This window comes from Typopeltis vanoorti, chromosome 19, assembly GCF_054136105.1.
Source record: "Typopeltis vanoorti isolate ZY-2024b chromosome 19, IOZ_Tvanoo_1.0, whole genome shotgun sequence".
Lineage (NCBI taxonomy): Eukaryota > Metazoa > Arthropoda > Arachnida > Uropygi > Thelyphonidae > Typopeltis > Typopeltis vanoorti.
The window spans coordinates 6,011,274-6,034,834 of NC_143567.1; the positions used below are offsets into that span (position 1 = coordinate 6,011,274).

The following is a 23,561-nucleotide window of genomic DNA, read 5'->3' on the forward strand; positions in this document are numbered from 1 at the left end:
GTTGTGTTCTGTTATCTTTTAATTATATTTATTTATATTTGGTTGCTGTTCCTTATATTCATAAAGTATAAAAAGTGTAATTTTTTTACAGGCAGGGTTTACACCTCTTCATTTAGCAGCTCAGGAAGGCCATACTGACATTACCACATTATTGATTGAGCATCATGCTGTAGTTAATGCAAAGGCAAAGGTAACTTGGCAGAAACTTGAATTTTTAAGCAATCATTGTAATGCATAATGTTTTTTCTCTAAATTAACGAACTTATAAGTTGCACAAATTTCTCTATCGCATTGGTGGAACCGTACTCCAGGAGATTTATGAGGCCAGGGATTTGGGAGTGCTGGTGGATAGGGAGTTGAAGTTTAGGGGGCACATTGCAAAAGTGACTAAAACAGCTCACCAAATCACTTGGCTTCTGAAAAATACTTTAACATGCAGAGACAAACAAGTTGTTGTTCCTCTGTATCGAGCCTTGATAAGACCCCATCTGGACTTCTTTGCCCAGTTATGGGCACCAGGGTTTCTTCGTGATGGGGAGGAAGTGGAGAGGGTCCAGAGACGAGTGACCAAGATGATAGCAGGTCTGTGGAATGAACCCTATGAGAATAGGTTGAAGATTTGTGGGTTGCAGAAACTGGACGATAGGCGAAGGAGGGGTGATATGATTGAGACATTCAAATTACTGAAGGGTTTTTATAAGATTGATCCAGAAGATATTTTTGAAAATATGACTGGTGGTGGGAGGACTAGGGGCCATGTATTGAAGCTGGGCAAGAGCGTGGTTGACAAGGGTGTTAGAGCTAGGTTTTTTACTTGGAGAGTGGTGAATGAGTGGAATAAGCTTCCAGAGTCTGTTGTGGGTGCTACGACCGTGAATGAGTTCAAGGCAAGATATGATAGATACTGTGTGAATGTTGAATAGTTGTTCCTGACATGATGTTAGGGCCTCCCTCGATGAGTCTGTCGACTCCTTGGAGTTTCCCGGAACAATAATAATAATAAAAAAATGCATTTCTTGTAACTTGGCTAAATTCTGCTTCGAAAAAGGATGAAAATATATATATATATTATTCTTATTAATAGCTAGAAATAAAGTCGTCACAAATGATCCACCTTAACTATTAATTGTGCTTTCATCTATCTCTTAAATTCATTCACCGTCCCCATACATCATGCCTGTTCATCATACTTTTATCCAGTCAACACTCTAATTACAACAAACACTGTTGTAATCCACTTACTATAACAAACTACCAAGAGTTCCAGCAGCATATTATATTAGCAGAGTTATGCTACAAGAAACTGAAGAGGCAAGGGATCTTGGTATATTGGTGGATAAGTATTTAAAGTTCAAAGGTCACATAGTAAAAGTTGCAAATACAACATATAGGATAATTGCTATGTTGAAGCGAACTTACCCTGACATGTAAGGATAAGGAAGTAATTTTGCCTCTTTATAAGGCTTTGATAAGACCACACCTGGATTACCGTGTGCAGATTTGGTCTCCTGGGTTCCAAGGGGGATAAAAAAGCTGTGGAAAGGGTGCAAAGAAGAGTTACAAAGATTATTATTATTAAGAGAGACCTCCAGGGAGTCAGACTCATCGAGGGAAGCCACATACTACACACACAAGCTATCATACTTATTCTTGAATTCATTCATACTGCTTGCACTCACAACATCCATTGGCAATCCATTCCAATTACGCACCACCCTCTGAGAGAAAAATCTAGCCCTCGCACTCTTCTTGGCGGCCTTCATTCTCAGCTTCCAAGGATGCCCTCTCGTCCTTTCCCCACCCTCCATAAATTGAAAAATTCCATCAGTTGAAATCCTGTATGACCCTTTCAGAAGTTTGTAAGTCTCAATCATATCACCCCTCTTTCTCCTGTTTGCTAGTGTCTGCAGTCTACAAATTCTCAACCTGTCTTCATAATCAGTATTCCACTATCCTGATATCAATTTTAACACTTCCCTTTGTACTCTCTCTCCAATATATCAGAATCACAATGGAAACCAGGAGACCAGCCCTGCACACAATAGTCGAAGTGAGGTCTTATCAAGGCCTCGTAAAGAGGCAAAATAACATCCCATCCAGATTATGGGATTTAGATTACGAGGACAGATTTCGGGTATGTGGATTGCAGACTGTAGTTAACAGGAGAAAGAGGGGCAATATGATAGAGGTCTATAAACTTTTGAATGGGTGCTATAGCATTTCAACTGATGAAATTTTTCGTTATATGGAAGGTGGGGAGGGAACACGGGGGGCATCCATGGAAGTTAAGGTTGTTCTCAGTCAAGAAAGGGGTAAGAGCTAGATTTTTCTCTCAGAGAGCAGTGAGTGAGTGGAATAATTTGCTCTTAGGGGTAGTGAGTGCATCTAGTGTAAATGAATTTAAGGGAAGGTATGATAGCTGGGTTGGGTAATTTACAGCCTCCCTCAATGAGTCCTTGACTCTCTGGAGATCTCAGATATAATAATAATAAAGTCCTGACCAAAGTATTGTAAGGCTTTTTCTTCAAAAGTCTTCGTGAAATAGTTAGCGTAGAGGTTGGGGAGAAAACAGAGAGCCGATGTCTGTCCATTCTATTTATTTGTGGAATTTTCCTTGCCGAACAAAATAGCCAGAGATCATGGTGAAGTTAAACAGGACTGAAATATTGGGAGAAAATTCAGCTTGAGTGAGGTCTGAAGTGTCTCTGAGTGGGACAATAGTGAATAGAGAGAAGACATTCAAACTTACCATTATGTTAGTGTGAGTTTTCTATACTGCCCTTAAAGGTCTCAGTTTTTTTTATTTATTTATTTATTTATAATAATAATTTGTGAAGGGATATTGCTAGTATATTGGGGAGTACTTTGGCTAATTTTTGTGGGTGAATCAATGCTATTCACAGTAGAGCATAATGGCACATTTTTCATCGATTTTAAGTAGCTTGTACATCTGGGAAGTCTAGAATTGAGAAAGCCCCTACACCAGCGCCATCTACCACCACACATTTTGAAGCATTCATTCTCCAAACTTCAGCCCAACATCCAAGACCTTCTGTTTACCCACTGTGGAACACTACTTAGGACTTAAAGCATAACTTTAGTTGCCATACTTCAGCTTTATTTACCATTGTTAGTACCTGTGTATGTTTGCGCGGTTAGCCTAGTGGCTTAGCGCTTCGCAACCATATGCCTGGGGAAGGAGTGTCCTAGGTTCGATTCCCGTCGGAGACGTGAGGAGCTCAAGGATCTTCCTCAGCCATAGCCAAGTTAGCTGGTCTTGGGCGTGGACAGTAGGGTTTTTTCTGCCAGTTTATCTGCGGTTTTTCATCCCGCAAGCAGGCAAACCGGCCCCGTGAACACACAGGTTACAGTCATAAAAAATACTTACGGCAAGGAAGGCAATGGGAAACCACCTTGCTCATAATCATCTCCCTAGTATGGTAGCATATATAGCTACCCTCCCCTGGCCGTATGGCAGAAGAGAACAGATAGATAGATAGTACCTGCGTATACATATACCGTGCTGTCTTCCCTGATGAAGGTAATTTGACTCTAGAATATCAGAAATATTAATTAAATTTATTGTAATTAATAATTAGTAATTGTAATTTCCCTAAAAAATACAGTGATCTAAGTTTTCATGCTATATTTATTTAAGATGCCCTGTTTAAAAGTAAAGTACCTTGACATTCATTTATAAAGTTACAAATTAATATATATATATATATATATAGCTTGAAGCTTATTTTGGTATCCTCCTTGCATAGTATCATTATTTGGACTTTTTTTATACCACGGGAGCATTTTAATGCTGAGCTCTTTAAATACATAAAACATGCTGCCTTTATTAGCATCAAGTTTATTTAATCTCACACACATTTTATTCATTTGATTTATTCACTCTTTAATATTCCTTCCTTTCCCTTTGGGCTATGTAGCATCACTCCATGATATAATGAACCATAAATGCACGTTAAATAATCGACTAAATCTTCTTCTTAAAAGTTTATCTCTGGTTTCGTCATACTCGTTCTTGCTAAATGGGTAGGAGAGGACTGCAGTTCCTTTTAGCTTTATCAGTCAGTCTCCACACACACACACACACACACACACACACACACACATATATATATATATATATATATATATATATATATATATATATATATATATACACACTGTACATTTTCTTTATAAACTTCTGTCAGTACTTTATCACTTTTATTACCTTTATTTATGCTCCTCATAATGTGTATTGCATATCATTATACACTTTTAACATGGTATCTTCCTTTTCTATTATGCATGTTTAATTTTGCTATTCTTCTGTTTTATTCACATCTAATTTATTATCATAATAAGTCCTTCACTGAATCTTTCAGACACTCTCTAGACTGAAAAAATTAGTCTTGATTTCTGAATAAAATGAAAAAGGCATAAGTTTGAAGAGGTTTATTTTTAAGGCTGCCTCACAGCCAACAAAATAAGCCTCACTTTGACAAAAAAATTCTACTTTTTTTTTCCAAAATATCTTTTGGGTAATGTGACTAGCACTTTGTTCACATCATCTGAGGTTGATGATGTAAACAGAACAGGAAAATGTATCCAAAATTTTGGATACATTTTCCTGTTCTGTTTCTACAACTGAAATTATCAATGTACCTATTTTTCCAGCAGCCATTTGTTGCTCACTCAGATATTTTGAATGAAAATAGTAAGCTAATTCCGAACAAACCTTGCTCTATCGAATGATCATAATTCATGTAGATAAGCTTATACGTTGGTTACATATAGCTTTTAATTTTTCAGGAAATGACAATATATACTAGAATATTAATTATAAAAAACTTTAATTAATACTTCCTATATTTTGGTAGTGTTACATTGCCATCATCAGGGATCACAAAAAACAATATGTGTACTCAGGCACTAACACTGAGCAAATGAGACTAAATAAAGGCAACAGAAGTTGGGTCTAGAGTGCCCGACACCGCAACAAATAAAAGTATAAAAGATTATTCCTTGAATCTGCTCAAGAACGCCCCAAATTTAGGAAGCATATATTATAACATCGTCAGCCCAACAGAAGATAACCCAATTTAGCCCAATAGGGAACACTGTTTAGGATCTCTAGGCATGACTTCTTTTGCCTTTATTCAGTCTCATTTGCTCAGTTTTAGTGCCTGCATGCACATATCTTTTTTTTTTTTTGTGATCCCTGATAATGGCAATGTAATATTGCTGAAATATAGAAAGGTATTAATTAAAGTTTTTTTATAATAATTATAATTATTATTATCACACCTCCAGGGATTCAGAGACTCATCGAGGGAGGCCCATGTTGTTCATTGCAAAGTAGAGATTCACTGTCAACCCATTTCTGAATGCAAGCCCTAACCAATTTTTCAAAAATCTTCATCACCATTCCTGAGATACTAATTGGTCGATAGTTGGATACATAGATCTTTGCACCACACTTGTGCAATGGAATTACCATCCATTCCTGCAGAATCTTCCCTGTTCTGAGACTCATATTAAACAGCCTTGCCAAAGGAATGGCCAGTTCAGCTGAACACTCTTTTAGCACACGTGCTGATATTCCATCAGTCCCAATTGCTGAATTCTTATTCAATTTTTGCAACAGCTCTAATACCTCGGCTTTACAACCTGCGTTTCTTCATCTAGTGAAGAGATAACAGTGAGCTCAATGTTGCATTCACTGGGTTGATAGCTTTTAACAAAATGGGCCAGAGAGGCTAACTCATTAACTGAACAACCTCTTCTGCATCTGTAACCCCCACACCATCTGGATTTAGAAGAGTTATCCTTTCATATTCATTCTTTCTTTTACTTGCAGCATATCGATAGAATTCTTGTGGGTTGTCATTAGCATGCAGAGCCTGTTTTTTTTCATACTCAGACTTTGCTTTCCATACAACAGTTGTGACTATTCTAGCCTGCTGCTTATAACATTCATAATGGACATCATCCTTATGCTAACAGTATTCCTTCCACATTGTCCTTTTCTTACAACTCTCTTGCTTAATAAGATTACACATCCATTTGACTCCTATTCTGTTTATTCTTTGAATTCTCAGTACACATTCTGATATTGCATCATTTAAATGCTTCCCATGCACTGTCCATATTCTTTCCATCCAGCAACCAATCCCATTCCACTGACCTCAGTATACTCCTGTATACTTTGTATACAGGAGTACTTTGTTTTCCTGCTTTGTATACTGGATCCAGTATACAAAGCAGGAAATTACGACAATTAGTCGTAATTTCTTGCTTTGTAGTTCAGCATGTAACCTTTCCTGAATGGAACATTCATAAACTTAGTCACTTCCCAAGTGAGTACTGCATGATCATTGTCACCAACTGGAGGCAGGATTGTTATGTCTTTAACTGAAATGCCCAATGACACTATAATCAAATCTAACACTCTTTGCCATTGAGTTCCTTCTGTCACATGCTGCTTGAGGAATTTGTCCCACAACAGCTCAATAAATGCATTTTCATTCTTTTCATGAGATTCTACTGCTACCCAATCAATATTTAGATAATTAGTCCCATCTTTTGTATTTGGTGATGCATTTCTTCATCACTAGCAACCGATCCACCAGGTCTGTAACAAGACCCCACTATGTAATTGATCTTTAGATTCCCTCTCACACCAGATGGCTTCAAACTCAGTGCTACATGAAATGTTGTTAGTAGTAGTAGTACTACAATCATAGGTCTCAACTTTAACTGGATTCAAGTCATCTGGTATCATTAGCAGCACTTCCCCCCCTCCTCTCCTCTCTATCCTTCCTAAAAATACTGTACTTATGACACTCGATACTAGTTAGTACGTCTTATTCTGATAGCCAAGTCTCACCAATATCTACAATCTGAGGTCACAACATATTGACTAAGGCAACAAACTCTATCCCTTTGTTTCTGATACTCCTAGCATTCGTGCTCAGACAAAATAATCTACCTGTTTGTTCTTATTCTGTATTGTCTTGTCTTCAGTCTGCCTGACACAGTTGGACAACTTGAATATCTCTGTTCTCTAATGCCTTACACGTGTAGACATCCGGACGAACACAAACCCAAAATCGTTCTCTCCTCATCATCATTCCCATGACAAAGCCCATTCATATCATAAATACAGTTATATAACATTCTCCTTCTTAAACTCACATTCACACCATTCCTCTCTTTATAATTTATTTTCCCTGACTCTGTGTTAGGTCTCATACCAGTCATTAGTTTTTCTAGACTCCTGATACCAAACACATTCAGGTGTAGGCTATCCCTCTTATATAAATCCTATCTTTCCTCAAACTCATTCCACACATCCAAAAACTCGCATCCATTCCTTCTACACTGCCTACTCATTGAATCGTTTGCCATCATAGCCCTTCTTTTTAATTCATTTTTATCATAGCAAGGTAAAATACTGACAATTTTCACTTTCTCACTGTTCACTCTCGCTTCTTCCAGCAACCCTTTCATGTCCTCTCTCATACTGAACTTATCGCCAGATAAGTCATTGATACCTACTATGACTACTATTTCTTTTACTTTTCTTTTCTGTTTTTGAATTGTTTGCAATATATTTATAATTTTCGCTCCAGGAAAACTCGATGTTATAACTCGCTCATCTATAGCATGTTTTATTATAGAGTCACCATACCAAATAACTTCTTTCTTTTTAGTAATAACGTCTCTCTTACCTGATTTCCATTATTTCCTAACTTACCTGTTTCCTTGCTTGTTGTTTCTTATTTCCCTGTTCATTTTTCTTTTTCTCCCTATGCACATTTAAACGCCTCTCAACTTTTTGCAATTCTGCATCGTCTTTCTGATGATCTGCTTGAACATCGCTATTTTCGCATTTAATTCGTTTTTCATTAACCTCCTCCATGTGAATAATAACCTCGTTAGCATGGCTAACCTTCTTGTTCTCACCTGTGGGACTTTTTTTAGCATTACATTTCTTGCCATTTTTTGGCAAGAAATGTAATGCTAAAAAAAGTCTTAATAAAAATATGTGATAAAATACTAAATACACTATAAAACACTAAAATCTACACTAGTATACTACAAGACACTAATTTTCTAAGTGAAAATACAATGAAAACAGACGAAAATCACCAACTTTACAGGAGCACTGAATTCGCCAACCAACCACTATGCATCCTCGAACCAGAAAAGCAATATTCTAGTATATGTTGTCATTTCCTGCAAAATTAAAAGATTTATCAAATGAGCATGTGATAGATTGCTTATTACATATGTAAAAGCATGTTACATTGTCAATTATTATCATAGGCAAGTGAATTAGCAATTTTTTAATAACACTGTTAGCAGACATTCCATTGTTGAAATCCTTTAATAATGAAATTTTGCCTTCCAAAATCAGATTATTCCATTTTTGCTTTGCAACAGTAAACATTTCTTTAGTTTAACACTTAAATTTCATTCATAATATGGCACACTTAGACTAATTATTAAAATACTGCGGCAAACTAAAAATATATTCTTTTAATTTTTTTTGATGATCTGGCAAAAATAGGCATAATTTTGATTTTACACACACAAAATATTAATAATAGTAATTACTTATCCTTTTTGCTCAAAAAAATTTAAACTATGTTTTAGACATTTTGAGTAAGAAAAACAATACTCAAAATTATTTTTAAAATTTTTTATTGATTTTTTTTAAATGAATATATAATATCCATGTTAAAGGAATACTGTTGAATAAAATTAACTGAATGAAAAAAAAAAAAAACTCTTACCAGTTACCTTAAAATTAAGAGAATTAAATGAAGTTATTTGTGAACACACTCATCAAAAGATTAAAGCTAATTACCACGCAATTTTAAACCGATTCACCAACCATAAGTTTCGTAAAATATGAATAAAGAGCTTCAGGTGCAGATGGAAGACCAGACACTAATAAATAAATGCGCAAATTACGACATTATTTCTTTCAATTAATTTGTTTTCACAAATCTCACGGCACACCAGTGTGCCATGGTACACCAGTTGAAAATCTCTGCTCTAATGGATGCACTCAGCATATATGGAATAATGGTCTCTTTTTCTTACACTTACAAGGAATTGCAAAGACATATCCTCTTATAGCCAGACATGCAGCAAGTCCTTGATGGCTACTATTTAAACAGTCCTGGAAGTTGATGTGCTGATTCTTCAACACAGACTGCATACAGCAAATTCACATCCAGATTTGCAGAAGTTTAGATCTTTGAGACTATTACATAGTAAAGTATTGGACTTTGTCACAAACTTACAAAATGTAGATTTGCAAGGAGTTCAGAATTAAAGATACCAAGAAATTATATGATTGGTTTAATCCTTTATCCAAGTATAAGCAAACAAGTTTCCGCATGAACTATTTTCAGGATTGGGGACAGCTCGTATAAAGAAACTAATGACTTCACATCACTTGCCTTAGTATCCCATAATGCAAAGCACATCTCCTTGCAGACATGTATAATGTCTGTGCATTAAGGGAAGGGTCACTACCCAGACAGGCTTCAACCTTTATTGAGGTCTCATCAGTGGGATCCAGACCCAGAGTCAATACAAAGGTTGAAATAATGCAGAAGTCATATTTTCACATACGAGTAGCCAGAAGGTGTCTCACCTTATTATTAAAATATTCTGCATTAGAGAGAGTTGTTGGAAGTTTTTCCATTTGGTTATATTATAAATTAAAGATACCAAGAAATTATATACTTGGTTTAATCCTTTATTCAAGTGTAAGCAAACAAGTTTGTGCCTGAACTATTTTCAAGGACTGGGGACAACTCTGCATTATTTCAACCTTAGTATCACCTCTGGGTCTAGTGAGAGACTGATGAGACCTCAAGAAAGGTTGAAACCAGTCTTGGTGGTGAACCCTTCCCTTAATGCATAGCATTATACATGTCTGCAAAGAGATGTGCTTTGCATTATGGGATACAAAATCAAATGATGTGAAGTCATTAGCTTCTTTATATGAGTTGCTCCAGTCCTGAAAATAATTCGGGCACAAACTTGTTAGCTTACTCTTGGATAAAGGATTAAGCCAAATACAGGTATTCCTCGATTAACGAAGAGGATGCATTCCACGAAATTACTTTGTTAAGCGAAACTTCGTTCTCAGAGGTTAAAAATACCATGGCCATAATAGGGATATGTTCTTAAGTAAAGAAAATGAAAGACTTTTTTTTGAAAAAAGAAAAGCTTTATTAAATACAAAGTCGATATTACATACCAAACAAAGAAATAATCACGACATTTTAAAATACGAATCTAAAGTTAATTGTTTATGCATTTTTTCTCTTTCATTTAACAATTATTGCATATACAGATTTATTGCATTTAGCACTGATCGCTTAACAATAACACTTCTTCCTAAATCAGGATCATTTTCACTGAAAAAATTTAAAACGTTTTCAATGTCATTCGAGCACCTTTTTAAATCTTTGGTTGCTAACACTTTTTTGGTAGAAACTTCTTTAATTTTGTCTTCATTTTCTTTGGCTTCATTGCTAACAAGTTTTTCTAAATCTTCCACTGAAAAACCATCATCTTCTGCATTTAATAAATTTCTTACATCATCTTCGTTGACATTTTCGAAACCTATTGATTGAGCCATCTGGATAACTTCATTTCTAATCTCTTTAATGTTATTTTCTTCTAGTACAACTTCTGGCCATAGTTTGCACCAAACTCCATTTAAGTATTTCTGAGTGACTTCTTTCCAAGAGCTATTAATGTTTTCAATTGTGTTGTTAATGGTGTAGTTTTTCCGAAAAGTTTTAATTGAAATTTGCTCTTTATCTTCTAGTTAAATTAAATTGCTTGATGTACCATGCAGATAATAAGCTTTAAATATTGCTATTACTCTATGATCCATCAGTTGAATCAAGGAAGTTGTGTTTGCTGGAAGAAAGACAACTTTGGCAGGAATGCATATGTCTAACGTATTAAGATGAGTAGGATGTCCTGGAGCATTGTCCAACAGCAAAAGAGCTTTTTCTTCAAAATTATTTCTTTGGCAATACCGTTTCCCTTCTGGACAAAAATGGTTAAACTAATCAGTAAGTAACTCCTTGGAAATCCACTCTTTTCTGTTAGCTTTCCATATTACAGGTAAATTCGTTTTTATGTTACCTTTTAACACCCTCGGATTTTTTGAATGGTAAATTGATAACAATTTTAATTTAAAATTACCAGAGGCATTTGATCCAAAGAGTACCGTTAAATGGTCTTTGGCTGATTTGAACCCAGCTGCTGATTTTCTTTGATTGAAATTAAGCTTTTTGATGGTAGCTGTTTCCAGAACAAACTGCTTTCATCAACATCGAACATCAAATTTGGTGAAATTTTTCACGTTCAATTATTTCCTTTAGTTTTTGTGGAAACTTATTTGCAGCTTCTCCTGATAATTTTACACTATGAATTCTCGCCTGTTTTTTAAATTTCTCAAACCAACCACAAGAAGCCACAAAATTTTCTGCAATTTCTTCAATTTGTTTAGATTTCAGGTGATTAAACAAAAAGAATACTTTTTTCTTGAATCACCATTTGAGTTAAAGGCATATGACATTGTGACATGTCATCTATCTACAAACTGAACATTTTCTTCATTTTTTCTAAAATTGGACTCCTTAAGCGAGTTAATTTTGCTGCTGTAACATCTGTACAATTCTGAGCAGACTGTTTTATGTTTTCTGATTGACTAAGTATGGTTGTTAAAGTTGACTGCGTCTTATCCTAAAGAATGTGCCACATTGGATTTTCTTTCACCCCTTTCAACACGTACGATATTTAATTTGGTTTCTAAAGAAATTGCTTTTCTTTTCCTTGATTCTGACATTTTAACTAAATGGGTAGAAAAACAAAATATCAATTAATATTTAAAAAATCTGCAATAATGCTATCAGAAAACATACGTCATTTATTGCAATGCATCGCACTAAAACACACCCTATGAAGTGTAAGCAACGACTAAATCAACACGGATGATGTACGAAACTGTTAAAACATACACACACACAGCTTGGGAGTACATGACGAGTCGCCATCATTCACCAATCGGATGATTGCCAAGCATTGACCTTAAAATTTTCATATTTTTATGTAAAATGGTGCTTGAAATTGCAGACTTCATTATGTTGAATCTTCGTTACTAGAGGTATACATGTATATAATATCTTGGTATCTTTAATTTATAGTATAGCCAAGTGGAAAAACATCCGCCAAGGAGTTCAGAAATATGGGAATCCAAAGGTTGACATTTTACTGAATGTCCTTCCTTCATGGAAATCTTCACATATTTCTGTTATTTTGTTTAAGTTCATCATATATACTATCTGATCAAAGTATCCGATAACCCCTCTGTAATTCGTAAACTGATATCGAGATGTCACTACGACCTCACTTTCGGTATAAAAGAAGGCACGGAGCTGTGTGTTGTTCAGTGATAAGAAGTACGAGCAGAATGGGTAGGTCAAGGGAGCTCAGTGACTTCTAACGTGGACGGACTAATTATTGGTTGCTACATCAGTAAGCAATCTGTCAGAGACATTTCAACCCTTCTCAAGCTGCCCAAGTCAACAGTTGGTGACGTGATTGTGAAGTGGAAATGTGAAGGCACAAACACAAAACCATGGTCAGGTAGGCCACGCTTAATGACAGACAGGGACCATTGAGCACTGAAGAAGGTGGTTCGTGAAAATTGCAAGACATCGAGTGAAACAACAATCACCTGGGAGTTCCGCAGTGCTCCTAACTGTCCAGCCAACACCATGACTGTGCGTTCAGAGTTAAGAGGAATGGGGTTCTATGGTTGAGCAGCTGCCCATAAACCAAACATTTCTCCTGTGAATGCTAAGTACCACCTGCTGTGGTATAAAGAGCGACAACAGTGGACAACTGGAAAGTGTAATTTGGAGTGATGAATCACACTTTACCATGTGGCAGTCTGATGGGGAGGGTCTGGGTGTTGGTGAATGCCTGGAGAACGATTCCTGCAAGCATGTATAGTGCCAACAATGAAATTTTGAGGAGGTGGTGTTACAGTGTGGGGATGTGTTTCATGGAATGGACTTGGCCCTCTCGTAACATTACACAGAAATCTAAATGTAGAAGGGTAAAAGGACATTTTGACCCATTGCATACTGTCTATGGTAGAAGATCAGTTTGGTGATGACTTGTTTCTATCAGTATGACAATGCTACCTGCCATAAAGCAAGGTGTGTGAAGGAATGGTTTGTGGACAATAATGTTCCAGAAATCAGCTGGCTGCCCAGAGCCCTCACCTGAATCCCATAGAATACCTTTGAGATGAATTAGAACACTGACTTCATTCCAGATCCCAACGGCCCACATAATGAACTGCTGCTCTGGCTGCAGCTCTTCAAGAACAGTGGGCTGCTCTTCCTCCAGAGATGTTCCAATACCTGGTACAAAGTCCCTGGCACATTTAGAGCTGCCATAGAAGCAAAGGGTGCACCCCGTATTAATGTCCACTACTCAAAAATGTGTCACAGGGAAAGTCTGATTACAGTTTTGAGTAGGTGTCAAGATACTTTTGATCAGATAGTGTATAATAATGAATTAAAACTGATTAACAGTACAACTGCTCCTTATTGTGAAGAGAAGTTCTTCATTTCAGACCTATGTAATTGTAGCTTTATCATAAATGTATTTTTTAAGCAGAGCAAAGTAAAATAAAATGTGAACTATTGAGAAAATGTAAAGAATTTTTCTAAAGAATATACCTGTTTCTTTGTCACCCTGTCAAGATGATACATTTGTATGTGACTCACAATGAGTAGATTGCTTCAATAATAGATAAACAGGTTTTAACTCTTATATGTATTTTTTTTATATACTGGATGTATTTCCTCAACATGGTTTACTGTCTCTATAGCTAACAGCATCTTCAGTAGATTGCTTAACATAAATAAGAAACCAGTGCCTATATGTTCTTTGTTGTGGATTTCAAAACCTCTCCTAGTTTGAGCTATGTATATCTTTATTATTATTATTATTATTATTCAGGCCTCCATGGAGTCAAAAAGACTCATCGAGGGGAGGTCCCTCCTAAGAAACACAAAGTCTATCATACCACTCCTTAAACTCATTGACCGTTCTCGCTCCCACCACTCCATCAGGCAATGCATTCCACGGTTCAACCACATTCCATGCAAAGAAACCACTCCTTACCCTCTTGCTCACAGTTTCCTTTCGTAACTTCCAGGGATGGCCTCTTGTCATCACTCCTTCCCGCTGTTCAATTAAGCGAAAGAACTCCCCAGTGTCAACCCTGTAACCACCTCTCAACAGTTTAAAAGTCTCAATCATATCACCTCTCCTTCTTCTATCCACCAAACTCTGCAGTCCACATTCCCTCAGCCGATCCTCATAACTATCCTTGTACAGTCCTGAAACCATCTTTGTCATCCGTCTTTGTATCCTTTCCACAGTTAATTTATCCCCTTCAAATCCTGGGGACCAAATCTGAGAACAATAGTCCAAGTGTGGTCTGATCAGAGACTTATACAACGGAATGATAACTCTCTTATCTCTGCAGGTCAGTGTCCTTCTCATAATAGCAGCAATCCTCTGTGTTACCTTTACCACCTTTGCAATATATCCCCTAAACTTCAGGTTTCTATCAATCATCAACCCCAGATCTCTTGTCTCCCCTACTTCCTCCAGTATAACTCCTCCCATAGAGTATGCAGCATCCCATCGATGTTTCCCAAACCTCAAGACCTTACATTTTGCTTCATTAAACCGATACCCACATTCATTTGCCCATCTATCTAGCTTATTTAAATCCTCTTGCAGGGCTACCACATCTGTACTATTACTAATAATCCTTCCCAGCTTCGCACCATCCGCAAACAACTGAATATCACCTTGCAATCCACTGGCAATGTCATTGATATAAAGGTTAAACAATATAGGTCCTGGTACTGAGCCCTGTGGGACCCCACTTGTAACCCTCTGCCTCCTTGAAACTGCTCCACCATACACAACTCTCTGATACCTATCAGAAAGCCAATATTGAATCCAGTTGACCAATCTGACATCCAGACCCATCTGCTGCAACTTAAATATCAGCTTATCGTGTGGCACCCTGTCAAATGCCTTCACTAAGTCTAAGAAAATTGCAGTATATGCCTTTCCCTCATCTAATGTTCTTGTAACTTTATTATAAAAGGCTAGCATATTGCTAAAACAAGAGCACCCTTTCACAAATCCATGTAGACTCTCACAGATAACATTACCCTCATCTGCCCAATGCTGTATACAGTCCCTCACTACTTTCTCCAAGATCTTAACTACTGATGACACACAGACTGGCCTATAATTAGACACTTCCAGTCTGTTACCACCCTTATGCAATGGCACTATCTTACCTTCCTTCCATTCCCTGGGCACCTTTGCCGAAGCCAGACTTTCATTGAAAAGCCAGGTTAAAGGCACTGTCAATTCATTAGCACATTCTCTCATAACTCGTGGTGAAATACCATCCAGTCCCACAGCTTTACTGACATCCAGAGTACTCAGTATCTGAAACACACTCTCCTGCTGTACCTCTAAACCTCGAACCAGCCCTATCCCTCTAGCTTTAAAACTGACTCCTTTAGGATGAAATACTCCAATAAAGTGTTAATTGAGCAATTCCACTATGTCCTCTGCATCAGTCACTCTATTCCCATTTTTATCCCACAATAGCATTCTTCCACAGTCATTTCTCCTCCTGCTGGCCACATAGCTAACAGGATTTTCTTTGGATCTTAGGACCAATCTCCTCTCATATTCCAGTTTCGCTTTCCTTACCACATTAGTCACTCTTCTGGCCTGTGTCTTATATTCTTCATGCATCTTCTCTTCACCTGTGTCTTTATATCTCTTCCATAGCCTCTTTTTCGCATGCAATTCCTGTTTAATATTGGTTGTCATCCACTTTACTCCAAATTGTGTCCTCTTCACTCGTGGTATACAACTTACCATTGCTGCTTACAAATATTCTTTCACAATTTCCCATGCACTAATGATATCCCAGCCTTCCAATTCCTCCCTCCATGAAACTTCCCGAAGTTGACGTCTAAGACTATTATAATCACCTGCATTATAATTCCGCATAAGTTCCCGTCTCTTTGATACTCCTGCATGTCTATTCATTTTCCAAGTCAAAACTGTATGGTCACTCTCTCCAACTGGTGGGAGAGATGTCAACTCAATTATTATCAACTCTTCTGATCCTATAATCAAATCCAAAACTCTTGAACCTCTTGTTCAGTCTGTTACATGTTGCCTAAGACATTTGTCCCTCAAGAATTCTAGAAATTCCATTACCCTATTGCTACATGCATCTTCCTCTCTCCAATTTATACTACTATAGTTAAAATCTCCCATAACAATCATTCTTCTTGCACTTGCCAAACTTAGCTGTCTAAACATCTCCTGTACCCCATCCTCTGTGCTCCTGGGCCTGTAGCAACACCCCATTAAATATCCTGTCTTGCTTGCCTCTACCTCATACCATACACTCTCAAAATCATTTGTCTCACTTCCTTCCAAAGTCTCCACTCTTAGAGGACATAGGTAATCACTTATCATAAGCAGTACCCCACCACCACGCTTTCCCCTCCTATCCTGATGAAAAATACTTTACCCAGTGACTTCTATTCCTGTTGTTATATCCCCTTCTGTCAACCATGTTTCAGTGATCCCATCTTTACACAGGAATGTGGAATCTTGTGTGCACGTGGATGCGTATAAAATGGAACTTTGTCTTTAAGGGAGTGTAGAAAGTTTTGTAAGGTGTTGACTGGTTTGCAGGATGTTCTGATGTTGACTGTGTTTAATATTTTGGCTATTGCCAATGTATGGTATATTGGATACCTTGCCTTTGTAATTAATTTCTGAGTTATCGTGAGATGGTCCCTCAGAAAATAAAAGTTTCTTTAGTAACTTTTTTGAGTAGCCATTTTGGAGGAACTGATTAAATAGGATTTAAAGTTTTTATGCTCTCCTAAAGACAAAGCTCCATTTTTTAAATATCTGGGCATATACAAGATTCCATGTTCTTGTGGAAAGATTTATATAGGTCAACCTGGGAGAAGCTTTGAAATCCACAACAAAGAATATATAGGTGCTGGTTTTTTACTTACATTAGGCAACCTCCTCAAGATGCAGTTAGCCGTATAGACAACAATACATGTTGAGGAAATACATCTAATATAAGTAAAAATCATATAAGAGTTAAAACCTGACTATCTATTATTGAAGCAAGATATGAACTTATTGAAAGCTTATTTCCAGTACTTATTCCAAGTGGGATGCTAAAACTGAACTGACCTTCTTTCCTTTTAAGGCTGCTCCAAATATGATTAAGAAGTCATGAGCCATAATATATAAATTTTAATAAATTATTTAATAATAAATTTTATTGATGGTATTTTTGCAATGGGCCATTGTTTATAAACATGTTGCTAATAATTTGTAATTGCTTAAGAGCGTGCTCGATACAAAATAAATAATGGAAAAAACTCACGTAGAAAGATTATTTAATAGTATAATTTTCGCCTGTGTGTCACAGGCATCTTCAGTACATTAAGCTCAAAATTAAACACTAACTGACAATTCCAAAAAGCACCACCTAAGTAGCTGGTGTAAGATAACTAAAAAGGTCAATAACTTTCCTAAAAAAAAAAAAAAAAAAAACATTAATACAATAAAAAGTTAGGAAAGATTAGCTCATTTGTAAAGTACTATCTCCCATAAAGGGGATAGACGTATGCCGTCGGATCTGTTTAAGTTAGGAGAATGAAGTAGAGTTTCACATGTTTCTTTATAAAGGCGTTCCATGAGAAACTGACTTTTGTGAAGAACTCTTGTCTTTCTCCAATGAACTCTGTGTCTAGTGAAGATGGCATGTTCAGAAAGTCCAGACTTTCAGGTTTAAAGTATTCAATATAAGATTGGTGTTCTTCTAGCCGAATAGAGGCAGATCTTCCCGTTTGTCCGAAATAAGATAATCCACAAGAGCACAGAATCTGGTAGACACCTGGATGATTAAGATGTGGAAGCTTGTCCTTAGGAGAAGTGAGAAAGGTGGAGATTTTTCTAAACGGTCGAAAGGCAACAAAAATATTCAGTGGTTTTAAAACTTTTGCTATACGTTCACTGATGCCTTGTACATAAGGGATAGTAATGCGCGTTACTTACTCTGTGTTTGAAGAGGAAGACATATTAAAACTACTCAAAGTTCTTTTAATGAAGCAATTCTTATAACCATTAGATAGAAAGAAAGAAGTTATATATTGTAGTTCTTTCTGTAAAAGATCGTCTAAAGAACAAAAGGAGTGGGCATGATGAACCAGTATTTTAATAGATCCTGCCTTTTGACTGGGATGGTGATGAGATTCCTCATGGATATAATGGCCTGTATGAGTCTTCTTTCTATAAACTGAGAAATGTAGGTTACCATCTGGTTGGCGAAGAATTAGAAGATCTAAAAAGGCTAACTGCTTATTTGATTCTACTTCTAGGGTAAACTTGATCCTAGGATGAAATGCGTTTAACTTAGTGAGAAATTGTTGAAGTTCATCGGAAGAGCTGTTCCATACAGCAAAAATGTCATCGACATATCTGAACCAATGAGTAGGTCTGGGAGAGACGTTGTCAAAGATACGTTGTTCAAAATGTTCCATAAAGAAATTGGAGATAGCAGGAGAAAGAGGATTGCCCATTGCTGTTCCTTCAATTTGTTGATACAACTTATTTTTAAAGGAAAAATAACCGGAATTTATTACATAATCAAATACGTTTACAATGTCTGAAGGAAATTCCTGTTGTAGTAATTCAATACTTTCCGAAAGAGGCACATTTGTAAATAAAGAAACAACATCTAAACTGATCATGATATCAGAAACGTCCAAATGAAGATCTGAAATTTTATTTTTGAAATCCAAAGTATTTTTTATATAAGTATCAGTTCTTCTAGTTGAAGAGGAGAGTAAATTTGATAAAAATTTTGAGATTTTGTAAGTGGGGCAACCTATACAATCTACGACTGGTCTTAACGGAATGCCTGGTTTATGAACTTTTGGAAGACCATACAATCTAGGTGGACGACCGAAGAAGGTTTTAAGTTTTTTCTTTTTCATGCCAAGCCTCCTCGTCCTAATCTTTCTTACTCTGAGTTTAAAGCATTGAAATCACTGAAGAATAACAATAATTTAATAATTACGAAAGCTGATAAGGCGAAGGCTATAGTAATTCAAGATAGGAAGGAATATGAGAGAAAAATGTCTCTTTTACTTTGCGACTATTCAACTTATAGGCCTCTTACATCGGATCCTACCCAGAGTCAATTGAAGAGACTTAATTCTCTTATAGATAATGTATCTACATGGAATGAAGAATCAAAAGAAAAAACTTGAAACCTTCTTCGGTCGTCCACCTAGATTGTATGGTCTTCCAAAAGTTCATAAACCAGGCATTCCGTTAAGACCAGTCGTAGATTGTATAGGTTGCCCCACTTACAAAATCTCAAAATTTTTATCAAATTTACTCTCCTCTTCAACTAGAAGAACTGATACTTATATAAAAAATACTTTGGATTTCAAAAATAAAATTTCAGATCTTCATTTGGACGTTTCTGATATCATGATCAGTTTAGATGTTGTTTCTTTATTTACAAATGTGCCTCTTTCGGAAAGTATTGAATTACTACAACAGGAATTTCCTTCAGACATTGTGAACATATTTGATTTTTAATAAATTCCGGTTATTTTTCCTTTAAAAATAAGTTGTATCAACAAATTGAAGGAACAGCAATGGGTAATCCTCTTTCTCCTGCTATCTCCAATTTCTTTATGGAACATTTTGAACAACGTATCTTTGACAACGTTTCTCCCAGACCTACTCATTGGTTCAGATATGTCGATGACATTTTTGCTGTATGGAACGGCTCTTCTGATGAACTTCAACAATTTCTCACTAAGTTAAACGCATTTCATCCTAGGATCAAGTTTACCCTAGAAGTAGAATCAAATAAGCAGTTAGCCTTTTTAGATCTTCTAATTCTTCGCCAACCAGATGGTAACCTACATTTCTCAGTTTATAGAAAGAAGACTCATACAGGCCATTATATCCATGAGGAATCTCATCACCATCCCAGTCAAAAGGCAGGAACTATTAAAACACTGGTTCATTGGGCCCACTCCTTTTGTTCTTCAGACGATCTTTTACAGAAAGAACTACAATATATAACTTCTTCCTTTCTATCTAATGGTTATAAGAATTGCTTCATTTAAAGAACTTTGAGTAGTTTTAATATGTCTTCCTCTTCAAACACAGAGTAAGTAACGCGCATTACTATCCCTTATGTACAAGGCATCAGTGAACGTTTAGCAAAAGTTTTAAAACCATTGAATATTTTTGTTGCCTCTCGACTGTTTAGAAAAATCTCCACCTTTCTCACTTCTCCTAAGGACAAGCTTCCACATCTTAATCATTCAGGTGTCTACCAGATTCTGTGCTCTTGTGAATTATCTTATTTCGGACAAACGGGAAGATCTGCCTCTATTCGGCTAGAAGAACACCAATCTTATATTGAATACTTAAAACCTGAAAGTCTGGACTTTCTGAACATGCCATCTTCACTAGACACAGAGTTCATTGGAGAAAGACAAGAGTTCTTCACAAAAGTCAGTTTCTCATGGAATGCCTTTATAAAGAAACATGTGAAACTCTACTTCATTCTCCTAAATTAAACAGAACCGACGGCATACGTCTATCCCCTTTATGGGAGATAGTACTTTACAAATGAGCTAATCTTTCCTAACTTTTTATTGTATTAATGTTTTTTTTTTTTTTTTTTTAGGAAAGTTATTGACCTTTTTGTTATCTTACACCAGCTACTTAGGTGGTGCTTTTTGGAATTGTCAGTTAGTGTTTAATTTTGAGCTTAATGTACTGAAGATGCCTGTGACACACAGGTGAAAATTATACTATTAAATAATCTTTCTATGTGAGTTTTTTCCGTTATTTATTTTGTATCAATATGTCTGCTCACGGTATACCTCTTTTAAAACTTAAAGAGCATGCTCATTACAGCAGATTGATATAGCTTTGTTTTTGGGGATGTTAATAACTGACTGCAAGTTTTTGTGAAGAGTTAGCATGCATGCATGTATGTATTTATTTGGCAGTATGTGTGTGTGTGATGGCAGTAGACAGTGAAGGGCAGACTGCCTAAGGGAATTGTCTTGGGTCTGTTTTAGTCCAGAAGGTGTGGAAAGAGGGGAAAATAGTTCCACTGCATAAAGGAGGATCCAAGATTACGGTTGCAAATTACTGACCGATCAGCATATCAGGAGTCGTTGTCAAGGTCTTGGAGAAAGTAGTCAAGAAAATACAGGAATGGATTGATGAAAATGAGATACTGTATGGGAGACAGCATGGCTTTGTGAAGGGTAGATCATGCCTCAGTAACTTGCTCAAGTTTTATAACAAGGTGATGGCTGAACTGGATAAGGGTAATGGGTTTACAGTGATACTGCTGGACCTGGCAAAGGCATTTGACAGGATACCACATGAAATTCTAATCCGTAAACTACAACATATGGCAATGGATATAGGGTTGGTGAGATGAATAGGTGGGTGGTTGATGGAGAGATATCAAAGGGTAGTTTATTCAGGAGTAGAGTCCAAAAGACGGCCTGTGACTAGTGTGCTGCAGGGTTCTGTTCTTGGACCCCTGCTCTTTAATTTGTTCATTAATGATTTAGGGAAGGATCTAAGAGGAACAGTTCATTTGTTCGCTGATGATGCAAAGTTGGGTAGGGCAATAGTGAATGCAGAAGATGTCAAAATCTCGCAGGATGATTTGTATAGATTGGAGTTCTGGGCTAAGGAGAATGGATGTCAATTTAATGTGACAAAATGTAAGGTTATGCATTTTGGGGTGAAAAGATTAGCAGCAATATACCACATTGGTGGAACTGTACTCCAGGAGATTGATGAGGCCAGGGATTTGGGAGTGTTGGTGGATAGGGAGTTGAAGTTTAGGGGACACATTGCAAAAGTGGCTAAATCAGCTCATCAACTCACTTGGTTGCTGAAAAATACTTTAACAAGCAGAGACAAACAAGTTATTGTTCCTCTGTATCGAACTTTGATAAGACCTCATCTAGACTACTGTGCCCAGATATGGGCGCCAGGGTTTCTTCTTGATGGGGAGGAGGTGGAGAGGATCCAGAGATGAATGAACAAGATGATAGCTGGTCTATGGAATGAACCTTATGAGAACAGGTTGAAGATTTGTCGGTTGCAGAAATTGGTTGATAGGTGGAAAAGGGGAGATATGATTGAGATATTCAAATTGCTGAAGGGTTTCTATAGGATTAATTCAGAGGATATTTTTGAGATCAGGACTGGTGGTCAGAGAACTAGGGGACATCTATGGTAGCTGGACAAGAGTATGGTTAGCAAGGGTGTTAGAGCTGGGTTCTTTACTTTTAGAGTGGTAAATGAGTGGAATAAGCTGCTAGAGTCTGTTGTGGGTGCTATGACAGTGAGTGAGTTCAAGTCAAGGTATGATAGATACTGTGAGAATGTCAAATAGTTCTGTGGACATGATGTTTAGGGCCTCCCTCGATGAGTCTAAGGACTCCTTGGAGTCGCCTGTAATAATAATAATACATGTGACAAGCAGATCCAGGAAAGGAAGTGAGTTTTGAATTTCATTTTCAGTGGTAAATTGTGTGTTCATATTGTTTGTTCAGTTGGCTGAGGAAGTATTTATACTTTAGCAGATGTATGCATGTGGCCAGATAACAAAAACATCAACATATCAAAGTGAAATTGTAGGTTTTAAAGTAAAGAAATTGATAGCATACTGCATGCTGGAACTATTTTTAATTGTTAAATGGATTGTTGTATGTAGATTGTATTGCTGTTCTTTGATTTGTTTGTTGTTTCTACACACTGATGATGTACTGTTATTTTCAGTACAGAATATTTTTACCTTCATTGAAGTTTATTACTGTGATTATGGTGTAATTTTGTTGTTTATTAGGAATAAAGGCAAGGAGTTCTTAGCATTGGTGAATATAGTGAAACCAAAATCGTATAGGCATTAGCGAAACCTAGCTGAGAGAAAGATACTGTTACAGGGTTCAGTTCATTCATCGAAGGTAAATAAGAAGGATTTGGTGGCTAATTTTTGCAGAGAAATTGAATCCATCCAGAATGGAAATCTCTAATGGTGAAGGGGAATAGGATTATGAGTAATGCAGAATTTGGGTTTGACTGTTTAGTGTGATATAGAGGTTAACAGGACCACATACACAATTAGGCAATTCTGCAAACAGGATTGTTTGAAGAGGACTGAATTGCATAGGATGATATATCTTATGAATACTATCATTATAGATGATTTCAACTATGGCAATATATAGATTGACAGGTGGAGAAACCATCCAAGTTGCGAGAAAAAGAATATATAGAATTATATA

The 23,561-nt window shown here is 36.6% G+C and overlaps 1 protein-coding gene across 16 annotated transcripts in view; it reads left to right on the plus strand.

Moving 5' to 3' along the window:
* LOC150095834 (uncharacterized) overlaps nucleotides 1-23,561 on the plus strand; it is a 1,527,755-nt gene that overhangs the window by 713,130 nt on the left and 791,064 nt on the right. For all 16 annotated transcript variants that reach the window (XM_090409494.1, XM_090409490.1, XM_090409495.1 and 13 more), the window contains one exon: nucleotides 92-190. In XM_090409494.1, the coding sequence (XP_090265620.1) occupies nucleotides 92-190 (99 nt within the window). The remainder of the gene's footprint in view (nucleotides 1-91; nucleotides 191-23,561) is intronic.